This window comes from Sceloporus occidentalis, unplaced genomic scaffold (assembly GCF_023333645.1).
Source record: "Sceloporus occidentalis isolate IW3139 unplaced genomic scaffold, rSceOcc1.0.p SCAF_329, whole genome shotgun sequence".
Taxonomy (NCBI): Eukaryota; Metazoa; Chordata; class Lepidosauria; order Squamata; family Phrynosomatidae; genus Sceloporus; species Sceloporus occidentalis.
Window position 1 is genome coordinate 499,875 of NW_028317309.1, and position 12,070 is coordinate 511,944.

Sequence of the window (12,070 nt, forward strand, 5' to 3'; positions counted from 1 at the left end):
TGGAGAGGATTAATGGATGGGAAGGGGCTTCATATAACCCCTGTGGGTGACTTTTATATGCCTTGGTTGTCCAAGGGGCTCCTTGAGACACTGGTTGGTCCCTTTAACCTGGGAAACACATAATCGAATCGTTCTACAGAGCAGTAATACATAGCTGCTAAGTTTCCCTTTTGAAAAGAGCCAGTCCCTCTCCCAAATCCCTGATGCCCCTCTCTCCTCCCCTGATGCCCATCTTTTCTAGGAGCTCAAAGCGTTTGCCGGGTATGAGGGTATCACAGGGTTCTACAGTCCTAGAAGCCCCCATAATGTATATAGAAACAACAGAAAATATGCATATATGTGGGTGTAGTTAACCTCTTCAAAGTTGGGCAGCAAGTCTGATGTGCATGCAGTTAACCTCTTCAATGCCGGACTGCAAAACATCTGTGTGTGTGTGTGTAGTTAACATTTACAGGCAATATTGGCAATTTGGCAGCCATAGTCACATATCCATCTCATGATCGGTCGACTCAGCTCCACCTTTTGTCAATAAACTAGTTGCTGTTTGATTTGGCTAGCGGAGTGGTGTTGATTGTTAAGCAGCTTTGACGTGTAGTATTGGATGCCAAACAGTCCGAGCTATCGGTGCTGTGCAAAAGTCTTAGGCAGGTGCGAAAATAAAATGCTGTAAAGTAAGAATGCCTTCAAAAATAGCCATGTTAATAGTTTATGTGTATCAATTAACCAAAGGCAAAGTGCGTGAACAAAAGAAAAATCTAAATCAAATCAATATTTGGTGAGACTGCACTTTACCTTCCCAAACAGCATCAAGTCTTGTAGGTAGATTCGCAGAAAGTCAAGGATTTTGTAGGCATATAGTTAGGAGTTTGCTTAAACAAGTCTACCAAACAGGTGCTAATGACCATCAATTTAATACGTAGATTGAAACACAATCATTAAATGAAACCGAAACAGCTGTGTAGGAAGAATAAACTGGAAGACAGCTTAATTCTAAAAGTCATCCACCATGGCAGCACCGAGGACAGCAACAACACCCAAGGTAGCTACACCCCATCAGCACGGTCTCTCCCAGTGCATTTTTTTTCCACACCTGCCTAAATCTTTTGCGCGGTACTGGATATATAGAGGGAATGTATAAGTAAGACAGAGTAGAAAGTGATGGTTATATATATATCTCAATGAGCTCCAAGTATCCCAGCACAGAACGATTCCCTAACCTGATCATAAAAACACTAAAAAAAAAAAAAAAAAAAAAAAGACAACACCTTAACATTAACATAAATATAAAATGAAAAAGCTATTATTTCCAGGTTAGAAATAAAAAAAATAAAAGTAATATCAAAATAAATAATAATTTGGAGTGCTGAGCATCTATTTGAAGAACATGCTGCACAAGGGTAGAGCCCCTGCTACGGCGCCTATCTTTTAGAGCAGGGGCGTCCAACCCGCGGCCCTCCAGCTGCTGCAGGACTACATTTCCCATAATGCTCTTCCAGCGAAGGGACTGGCTGAGGAGGATGGGAGATGTAGTCCTGCAGCAGCTGGAGGGCCGCAGGTTGGACGCCCCTGTTTTAGAGTGTAGCCCATCAGTAAAGTATTTGGACTACGTGAGTATGAACACCGGCAAGATGGGGCAAGACACGAGGGAGCACTTGCTACCTGGAAATCCCCAAGCCTGACTTGAATATGCAGTATTGGTAAGTATGCCGCCCTTTAAGCCACCAGCCCACCAGGCACCTGCCAGCCCCTAGGTATTAATTAATTAATTAATCTGCACCTCTTTGCTTTTTTTGCTTTTTTTCTGTTGGTATTATGATATTTGTAACTAAATAAATATGTGAAAATCCTTTGACCAAAATGTGTTTCCTTCTCTACACTACGACACCAAAGGGAGCGTTGGCCCTGCATGAAGGACATTTTAATATGGGAGTCTAGGAGCTGAAACACAGCTCTCCTGTTAACTCTCCCTTTAGCGAAGAAACAACAAAGGACAAATGGCACTTGTGGCAGTAGGAACCTCGGATGAAACCAGTAGCAAAGTGCAACCGTCCCATGCCTGAACCTTGTATACTGTGTAATAAATGGCACTCCCACTATAAAATGCAACAAACGGTTATCCTATTAAAAAAGAAGCCAGTTATAACCCGCAAGGACAACAGAAGCGGCGTAAACATCCTTCGGACAGAGACCGTGAGTACACGTACATTCTATTCAGAGCAAAAAAACTTTATATCCGTAAGCGTGTCCCTTTCTATATTCGTCTTTAAGTATTTCTGTACATTAAACAAAATCTATCCTTTTAAAACAATCTCATAGGTTGTTATATGGAGTTTAAGATCAGGACCCTTTCTCCTTCTATATAATCTTATCATGTGTTAAGGTTATTGTCTGTTTTATATTTAGTTCTTGCATTTTATATATCGTTTTTATATTCATTTTATGTTATTTTTACATTTGTTTTTCTATTCTATTGTAATAGTGCTATGGAATCTGCTGGAACTCTATTAATAAAATATAATAATAATAATATTAATATTAATAATAATAATAGTATACAATGTGATACTAGGCAGAAATTGGATACATAACAGCAGAACCTTCTCCCTGTTCATGCTACTAATGCCTCTCGCTATATAAACAAGCACCCTGCTTGCTTTTTCTGATGCTTTATTACAGTGCCTGCTTACCCATAAATCCTCAGAAACAATTACTCCTGAGGCTGTCTCTCCTGCTGTTGCTGGCAGAACGTATTTATAAATTATTCATATATTGATTTTATTTTCCTTTGGATATTTACATACCAAGTGCAACATTTTACATTTATCAATGTTGAACTGCAACTGCCACACTCTTGAGAATTTTTCTAATTGACTTAAATCATTAGCCATCTGGCTGTCTCTGCCGTTCTTGTTGGCAGAACCTATTTATGAATTATTTATATATTTATTTTATTTAGTTTTCCTTTGGATTTTTACGTCCCAAGTGCTTTATATTACATTTACCAACGTTGAACTGCAACTGCCACACTCTTGACAATTCTTCTTATTTAATTAAATCATAAACCATCTGTCCTATTATATCAAGTGAGTGTGGGTAAAAGCTTTTGGACTATTACATCTCAAGTGCATTATTTTACATTTATTAACGGTGGGCCAAAGTTTTCTTGTTTACTGTAATGTTGTCAGAAAACGTAAAATATACCATAAGTCAATAGGTTACACATTTTGCTAAATTTGCATATATAGTTAAGTTAAAATAAAAAAATGATGAGACAGTTCTCTAATTGGACAGAAAGCATGTGGAAAAGGAGATGGACATGGAGTGTTTTGTGGGTGGGGCAAGACATATTGCATGGAGCTTTGTGATGTCACACATATTATTATTATTATTATTATTATTATTATTACTACTTTTTATTTATTACGTTCCAACAAAGTATGCAGCCCTGTACAATTTAAATGGGACAGTTAACACATACGGTACATAACCTAATATACATTAATACATGCAGACACATCGGCTGTCGAGAACTCTGCCCGTGAGCTTGACATTTATGCTGTTGTCTTGGAATGAGGCACACCTTATGTCTTTATAATTATTTGTCATTTATATAATATTTTATTCATATCACATACATACAATACATCAGGAAAATTAGCAATACAGAATCTCAAGTAAAGTGTACGTAACATAAATATAAAATAAAATAAATATAAAATAAAAAAAATAAATGAAAATAATAATAAAAAAATTATGCATTTTGAGCCCGTACATGTACATGCTTTGTCATTAAGGGGTTAAAAGGAGAAAGATAGAACGGGTGGAGTGCTCTTGATGCCATAGACAGACAATATTTTTGGATACCAAATATCACTTAGTATGGTTTGTTTAGCAAATTAACATCACACAATGATGACATCATCATTAACTGTTGACACAGAACGAATTGCTACTTCTTCTTTGTAAACAGGTTCTAGATTCGTTCTAGATTGCAGCTTTCGCAATGGCGTCACCTCTGAGCGAAGGACGCGTTGTAATTATTCCTAGAAGCCAAGTGATGGCCGGTTCGACCGCAACTAAACCAGTGGCCGCTGCTTACTATCTAAGTGTTCTAAAAGGACAGCCTAAAGCTCTAGGGGTAAGTTTTGATGTTTCAATGTAACATGTACTTGTTTGTTGGTAAAAATCAGAGAAAATAAATGGAGCACCATGATTGGGAACATGAACGAATAGAACAGAAGAACCCGGGCACCTAAATATTCAACTTCTGAGAAATAATCACATAAAAGATTATATAAAGCCATATAATAAAAATGAAATACTAGTTTCTGTGTATAAATATAAAAAAAAGGACCTACAATCAATGTTCCATCTAATTTTTCTTAGTTGGCACGCGCAGAAAATTTCTCTTGTGCAAAAATTTAGTGCGCGCGATATCCGCGCCGCATAAAGTTTCAAAACAATTTTTTTTTTCTTTTTTTGGGAAAAACTGTTGTGCGCACAATTTTTGGACGTGTGCGCTCTCTAAAAAAGCTATGTGCGTGCGCACAAGCGCACAGCTTAGAGGGAACACTGCCTACAATGGGCATGTGGGCATAAGAACTGGACCACAGAGCAATGGAAGAAGATGGCCTGGTCTGAAGTATCACGTTTTCTTTTACATCATGTGGATGGCTGGGTGCATCGCTTACCTGGAGAACACGCGGCACCGGGATGCACTATGGGAAGAAGGCAAGCTGGCGGAGGCAGTGTGATGCTTTGGGCAACGTTCTTCTGGGAAATCTTGGGTCCGGCCTTTCATGTGGATGTTACTCTGACACGTACCACCTAACTAAGCACTGTTGCAGACAAGGTACACCCTTTTATATTCCCTGATGCCATTGGTCTCTTTCAGCTGGATAATGCGCCCTGCCACAAAGCAAAAATGGTTCAGGAATGGTTTGAGGAACACAACAACGAGTTCAAGACGTTGACTCCAAATTCCCCAGATCTGAATCCAATCGAGCATCTGTGGTGGGACTGGACAAACAAGTCCCATCCATGGAGACCCCGCCTCGTAATTTACAGGACTTAAAGGACCTGTGTCACGAATCGGGGGAGCAGGTCTGATAGGAGCCCAGGTGCAGGGGATACAAGGGGCTCTGTCTGTACCCCACAATGCATGATGGCTTGGGGTTGGTACAGACAGGCGCAGGAAATAACTCAAAGACGATGCGGATTAAGAGTTGTATTGCATATGATGGTACAATATATATATACAAAGAAAGTCACTTGGCAGGAAGCCCTCTTGTTGGGGCACACACGGCAGGAAGCCCTCTCGTTGGGGCACACACGGCAGGAAGCCCTCTCGTTGGGGCACACACGGCAGGAAGCCCTCTCGTTGGGGCACACACGGCAGGAAGCCCTCTCGTTGGGGCACACACGGCAGGAAGCCCTCTCGCTGGGGCACACACGGCAGGAAGCCCTCTCGTTGGGGCACACACGGCAGGAAGCCCTCTCGTTGGGGCACACACAACAGGAAGCCCTCTCGTTGGGGCACACACGCCAGGAAGCCCCCTCGTTGGGGCACACACGCCAGGAAGCCCCCTCGTTGGGGCACACACGGCAGGAAGCCCACTTGCAGGGCACTCGACTTGGGAGTCCACTTAGTGGGGCGCTGGCCGCAACTGAGGAACAAATCAGGAAACAAAGCAGGAACAGATCAGGAACCAAAGCAAGTAGTCCTCAAACGTCAATGTCAAGGCCCAGACTGCAGGGCTGGGCAGGTTTATAAAGGTTGTCTTGATCATGTAATCAACTGCAGCTGGACCTGATAATCAGCCAGAGTGGTTCTGAGTGGCAAGGGCGGCCACTAGTGGTTGAAAACCGACATGACCGCGACCTGATTATGCATGGTCCAGGTAAGCAGGGTGGAATCATGACAACCTGCTGCTAACGTCTTGGTGCTGGAAACCACAGCACACCTTCAGAGCCCATAGCTCGACGGGTCAGAGCTGTTTTGGCCTACACAATATTAGGCCAAAACAAAGTGCCATGTCTGGGAGGTTAAGAATAAATTTTGCTGATGGATATTACAAAATCAAATCAAGTGGAATGATTGGCTAACGTACCTGTTCCTTCTGTTCCCATAGACAACACAGATTGTACTGTCACTATTGCAGATATCACTGGGGTTAATCTATTCACTTTCTTACGGATGCGTACCCATCAGCATATTGACCGGCGTTAATTTCTGGGGATCAGTATTTGTGAGTATGGATTATGTTGGCAATAGCCTATACGATGGTCATTTTCTAGATAATTACACACTTGCCTACCTTCTTATTGTCTTTAATTCTCCTGTTGCTCACATGTTTCTACATGTGGAATACGTTCAGGTGAACGTAGGTGCCACCAGTAAGATGTGACATCTCCCCTTTACGTGTAAATCAAAACAAACGCATGCCACCATTCCATTGGTTATAACAATTCTTGAAATTTTGGGCCATAGCGTGAACGCTGGAATGTAAAATGGTTGTGATTCTCAAACGTGTCCTTGTCTCCGCAGTACATCACTTCGGGATCTCTGTCAGTTGCAGTGGAGAATCATCCATCCATCCCTTTGGTAGGTTAAGTCCAAAAATATTGAAGCACTATAGGGTAGCGCCCAATTAAAAAGATCTAGGAGGAAACACAAAGCTCTCCTAGTGGTCCTCCAGCTGGTGTAGCTTCCGTTCTTGGTTCCTTGGTTCCTCCTTGATTGGTTCCACAAACGGTTGCGTAATCCACATATTGTTCTGCGGTTCCTATCATAATTCCCATGTGGTTTCTCCATAGTTGCTCAATCCTTAAGTAGTAAGATATCGGGGCTTTCTGTTTTTCCTGTTGAACGCTATGAACCATGGATCTTGTGGACCCAACTATTGTCTTGCTTTTCTCCTACAGGTTAAAGGATTCCTAGTTATGAATATCATCAGCTCTGTGATCGCAGTGGTTGCCATAATTATTTTTTGTGTCGACATTGGTGAATGGTATCATGGTTGTTACTATTGGCTGGTAAGTTATTATTTAGAAGAACACATTCAAAAACCATATCCTACTGAATGACGTGGTTGTACTTGTTATGCCCTGTTCCACTGAGTGAATCTTGAATAACTACTTGTCATATGTGGATATGTCTCAAAGCCCCACCCCTAACCACACCCCTAAACCAAAATGTCCTTATTTGGTCATGTGGAATCATGGGAAGTTTCTAAAGCAAACTGTAAGCAATGTTATGGTTTGCCAAACCCTTCCTAAAGAGCATGTAGTTTTTCTCCATATTTGTTAATGAAATTGCTCCTAAGCTCCCGACCTGCCCAATTTTTTGCCGTTTATTTAGTTATCTTTGGAATGTCACGTAATTATTTCTCTGAATTTTGTATCTTTTGCAGGAAGCTAAGATTGCTCATCTTTCGATACTAATTGTTGCGTCCTTCCTGCAATTTGGTGTGTCGCTGTCTCTCTCCATTTTCGCATGGAATTCCCTGGACCACGCAGACAATCCCCCTTCCCAGGTAGGATGCAGATAACAATAGTCCAGGGGCGTCCAACCTGCGGCCCTCCAGCTGTTGCAGGACTACATCTCCCATAATGCTCTTTCAGCTAAGGGGCTGGCTGAGGAGGATGGGAGATATAGTCCTGCAGCAGCTGGAGGGCCGCAGGTTGGACGCCCCTGCAATAGTATGGTAATTGGGTAAAAGGGATTACTTGACGGGTGATTTAAATGGCCATAAGTCATTATAAATCTGAATGGTGGAGGTTGACTATTTCATAGGGGGGGTCTGGACCCTATACAAATAATAATGTAAGGCAATAGTGACAGACCATGTCTGTGGACAACATGTAGACTGACGGTCAAGACCCTTCTCCATTGTATGAAACCAAAGATGTTGCCATTGCCATTGGGCAGACCAAGCTTCAGAGACAACCTTTGAACATCTCAAAGGTCACATCTTCTTCCGGTATCAAAAACCTGTGTAGTCTACCTTTTCTGGGACTCATACAGCCATATTGAATTTTTGGACTTGAGACCTTAATTCTTCAGATCTACAGCACAGAGCTTTTTTTTTGAGCCCATCTGGGCTACACCAATCCTGTAGACTTCTTCCTCACACTTTCTTTCATTGCTCCGTACCAGGTCTTTATAATACCAAATGATTACGTTCCTTCCGGACCCACTGGTAATCCTGCCTTTGGGAACCTTTATACGTCATCCATACCCCAAGACAACGGAGTTCCCACAAGTCCTACGGCTCCCGTGTATCCTGGGGAACAAGGAAGCCACGCTATACCTCTGCCCAGCTATTATGGCAATACGGTGTCCTCCTAAAAGCCACAGCAGGATGGTTAGAATATGACATTGGCTTTTTCCATATCAATCCTTGCCACGTAATTGAATTTGCCTTCTATTACTCATTACAGAATAATAAAAAAAATTATAATTTTATATGTTAATTAATAATTAAAGCGCAGACCAGCCTCTCTGCTACGCTTCACACATCATTTTACGCTATTTAACTTATGGGATATTTTCTTGATATTCTATGCATATCTGACGCAGCTTCTCAATAAGGAATTGGTGATACCTAGAAATGTTCAAAGAATAAAAAAAAAAACTGAGAATACATCCGATGAGACCTTCTCGACCCTCATCTGACCAGACATCATCCCACTGATGATGGGAAACAGACAGAGAATGTTTGGATATGTGTAAGTGTATGATGTTAGAACATTGTGTTAGCGTATATAAATGTCATTGGCATAACTACAGGGGCCACAGTGGGGCCAAATAGTTTAGAAAGGGCCCTTTTGGCCTAGACCGCGCAGATCCACGCCGGCAGAGGGAGACAGGAACGTATCAGGGTCATGTTAAGTCACGTGACCCCGTGGTGAAAATTGGAAACCGGACAGAAAACTGCAGGAACGGTGAGAGGTAAGCGGGGGCAGGTAGGATGTATGTATTTGAGCATGGATGTGTAATTGTGTGTGAGCATGGATGTTAAATTGTGTGTGAGCATGGATGTGTAATTGTGTGTGTGCGAGCATGGATGTGTAACTGTGTGTGAGCATGGATGTGTAATTGTGTGTGCGCGAGTATGGATATGTAATTGCGTGTGTATATGAGCATGGATGTCTGTGTGTGCGAGTATGGATATGTAATTGTGTGTGAGCATGGATGTGTAAGTGGGTGAGATGATTGTATGTTAGAATGAAAACGTACGTGTGCGTTAGTGAGTTGGTGTGTGTCATTTGTGTAAGTGATTTTACATATGTGTGCCTGAGTGTCTGTTGGAAGTGGGGGTAAGAGTCAAAGAAGGCACAGACAAGTTGTTTGGGGGCAATGATGGCACAGACCAGCTGTTCAAGTTGGGGGCCCTGGGGCAATTTTCGCAGTAGGGCCTTGTGGTTTCTAGTTACGCCCCTGATAAATGTATGTGTATGGTGTTAGCGTGTATTTGTGCACTTATGTCATCAGACATCTGTTTTTGAAAAGGATATTGAGGCGCTTGTAAAGGTCCAGAGGCTGCTATAAAGTTAATAGGAGGAGTGGAGCACCTTAGCAATGAAGAAAGGATAAAGAAGTATTAGAGGGGATATGATATCATTGTACAAATACATACGGGGGGCAATACCAACCGCTCTCTGGTGACCTCTTCATTAATATGACGTTACAGAAAACAAGAGGTCATCCATTGAGACTTGAAGAAAGGAATTTTTGCTTAAAGCAGCAAAAAGGGTTCTTTACAGTAAAAGCAGTAAAGCTATAGAATCCACGCCCCATATTCTGAGCTCAAATTCAATAAATGCCTTCAATTAGGGGCTTACTTAACGAATGTAATTACTTTAATTAGAGCTGGTCGATCCAGTGAGAAATCAGATGATCATTTTGGAAACCAGAAAGTTTTTTTTTAACCCCTTTTTGAGGCACAATTGGAAATGGATTTAACGTGGGGGCTTTTGGCTTCTAAATTACCGCTATGGTCCATCTCCCCTAACAAGAATCATTAGGGCCCGTTCTATATTTCTTGGCGTAAAATGTAGCCGTATCACTAAAGCAACCGAGCGAATATTCCCACCGATTGTATTATTTCATTGGTTACCGTGGCGTAACCATTGGATCATTCCATTGGCTACTTATATTTCATGCATAATCCTAGAGAAAAAAATCTGGCGAGCTCCAGTTCTGATGTAGTTTTTGACAACTGCGTTTTTAAATACATTTTATTTGGGTACGAGAAAAAAAAAAAAAAAAAAAAAATATCTTGCGTTGCTTCTTCTTGGAGGCATATAATAAAAACGGAGCAGCAGTATCCTCCGGCGGACACTCATAAATTAAGACATGCAAAGAAGTCAGATTTTATCAATCACCAAAAGAAATGAATTGACATATCCATTAAAAAAAAATAAAATAATAATAATAATTTCCCCCCTCCCCCGTTCAGCTCGTAAAAAAAGGTTTGGATCCCGTGTGAATGATTTTATGCCTGGCGAGACTCGAGCTCTGAGTGAAGCACTTCCCGCAGTCGGAGCAGGAGAAGGGCTTCTCCCCCGTGTGGATCCGCTGATGGAGAACCAGGTAGGAGCCCCGGGTGAAGCTCTTGCCGCACTCGGAGCACGAGAAGGGCTTCTCCCCTTTGTGAGTCCTCTGGTGCCTCACCAGGTACGAGTTGTAGGTGAAGCACTTGCCGCACTCGGAGCACGAGTACGTCTTCTGCCCCGTGTGGCTCTTCTCGTGGATCACGAGGTTGGTCTTGTAAGAAAAGCATTCCCCGCAGTAGGAACACGACAAGCCTTTGACCCTGTGGGTCTGGAGGTGCTTAAACAGCTCGGAGTTACTCGTGAAGAAGTCCGGGCACTCGGAGCAGTTGTACAACCGGAACGTGGTGTGGGTTTTTTTATGGGCTATCAAGGCCTTGAGTTTGCCAAAAGTCCGACCGCACTCGCTGCAGGTCATGAACGGGATGTTGCTCTCCATCTTCTGCGTGGCGGTGGATTTTTTCCTCGCGCTCCTTACCCTGGCCGAGCGGACAATCGGCGCACCGCCCATGGGGGGAATCACATCGGGGTCCGTACAGCGGGGTTCTCCGTGGGACGTCGGTTCCTCTTTGACTTGAACCGGTAAATAGCCCGCCGCTCTGTCTTCTAAGGGTGCGTCGGGGGGGTGGCCCTCATCGCCTGCGTAGGTCTCCTCTTTGATCTGGAAAGGTGGGTACGCTGCTTCCGTTTGCTCCGTTGGTCCAGGGTCTCCACGGACCCCGAGGTGGCCCTCTTCGTACGGTTCTTCCGCGATGTCATTTGGAAACGTTTGTTCTGCGCAAGCCACGGCGTCTGTGATATTTCCGCCTTTGCAGGAGGAATCACTTTTAATGTCCGTGTTTTTGACGTTATGCCCCTCCGAATCGCCACTAAAATTCCTCGGTTCCTTCGGCAGTTTCTGAACGATACTGAAGTATTTTGGTTGCTGGTAACATTTGACGTCAGAGTTTACGCTCTCAGGAATAAAATCAGGGTCATAAAGATGTTCCTGTGAAGGCCCTCTGTCTGATCTGTCACCTATATATAAAAAAAAAATATATAAATATATATATATATATATATATAATAAAAAAATATAATATATATATAAAAAAAAAATATATATATATATATATATAATAAAAAAAAATATATATAAAAAAATTATATAAATATATATATATATAATAAAAAAATATAATATATATATATATATATATAAAAAAATTATATATTTAATAAAAAAATAAAACATGGTGTAAATACATTTTAATGATTCTATATGTTATTTATTTTTATTAGCCTGGAGACATAAAGGTTAATTATGGAAAGGAAATATGTCAAAAATATGTCATTAACATATCCAATGAGGGACTTGTGTCACTCTAGAACTCTGGGACAGAAGCAATCTAGAACCCTACAAATGATGAGGCTACTACAAGACGTATATTCAGTCGTAAAAAGGATTCAAAATGGGGCAAGTGGATGGATCAGATGGCTTTTGCCAACTGACCATGTCACGGTAACTCCCCGA

At 41.9% G+C, this 12,070-nt stretch overlaps 1 protein-coding gene across 1 annotated transcript in view; it reads right to left on the reverse strand.

Annotated features, from left to right (window-relative positions):
- Positions 1 to 10,459: 10,459 nt before the first annotated feature.
- LOC149274475 (uncharacterized) overlaps positions 10,460 to 12,070 on the reverse strand; it is a 71,260-nt gene continuing 69,649 nt past the window's right edge. The window contains exon 8 of the mRNA XM_089505452.1: positions 10,460 to 10,828. Within this exon, the coding sequence (XP_089361578.1) occupies positions 10,460 to 10,828 (369 nt within the window). The remainder of the gene's footprint in view (positions 10,829 to 12,070) is intronic.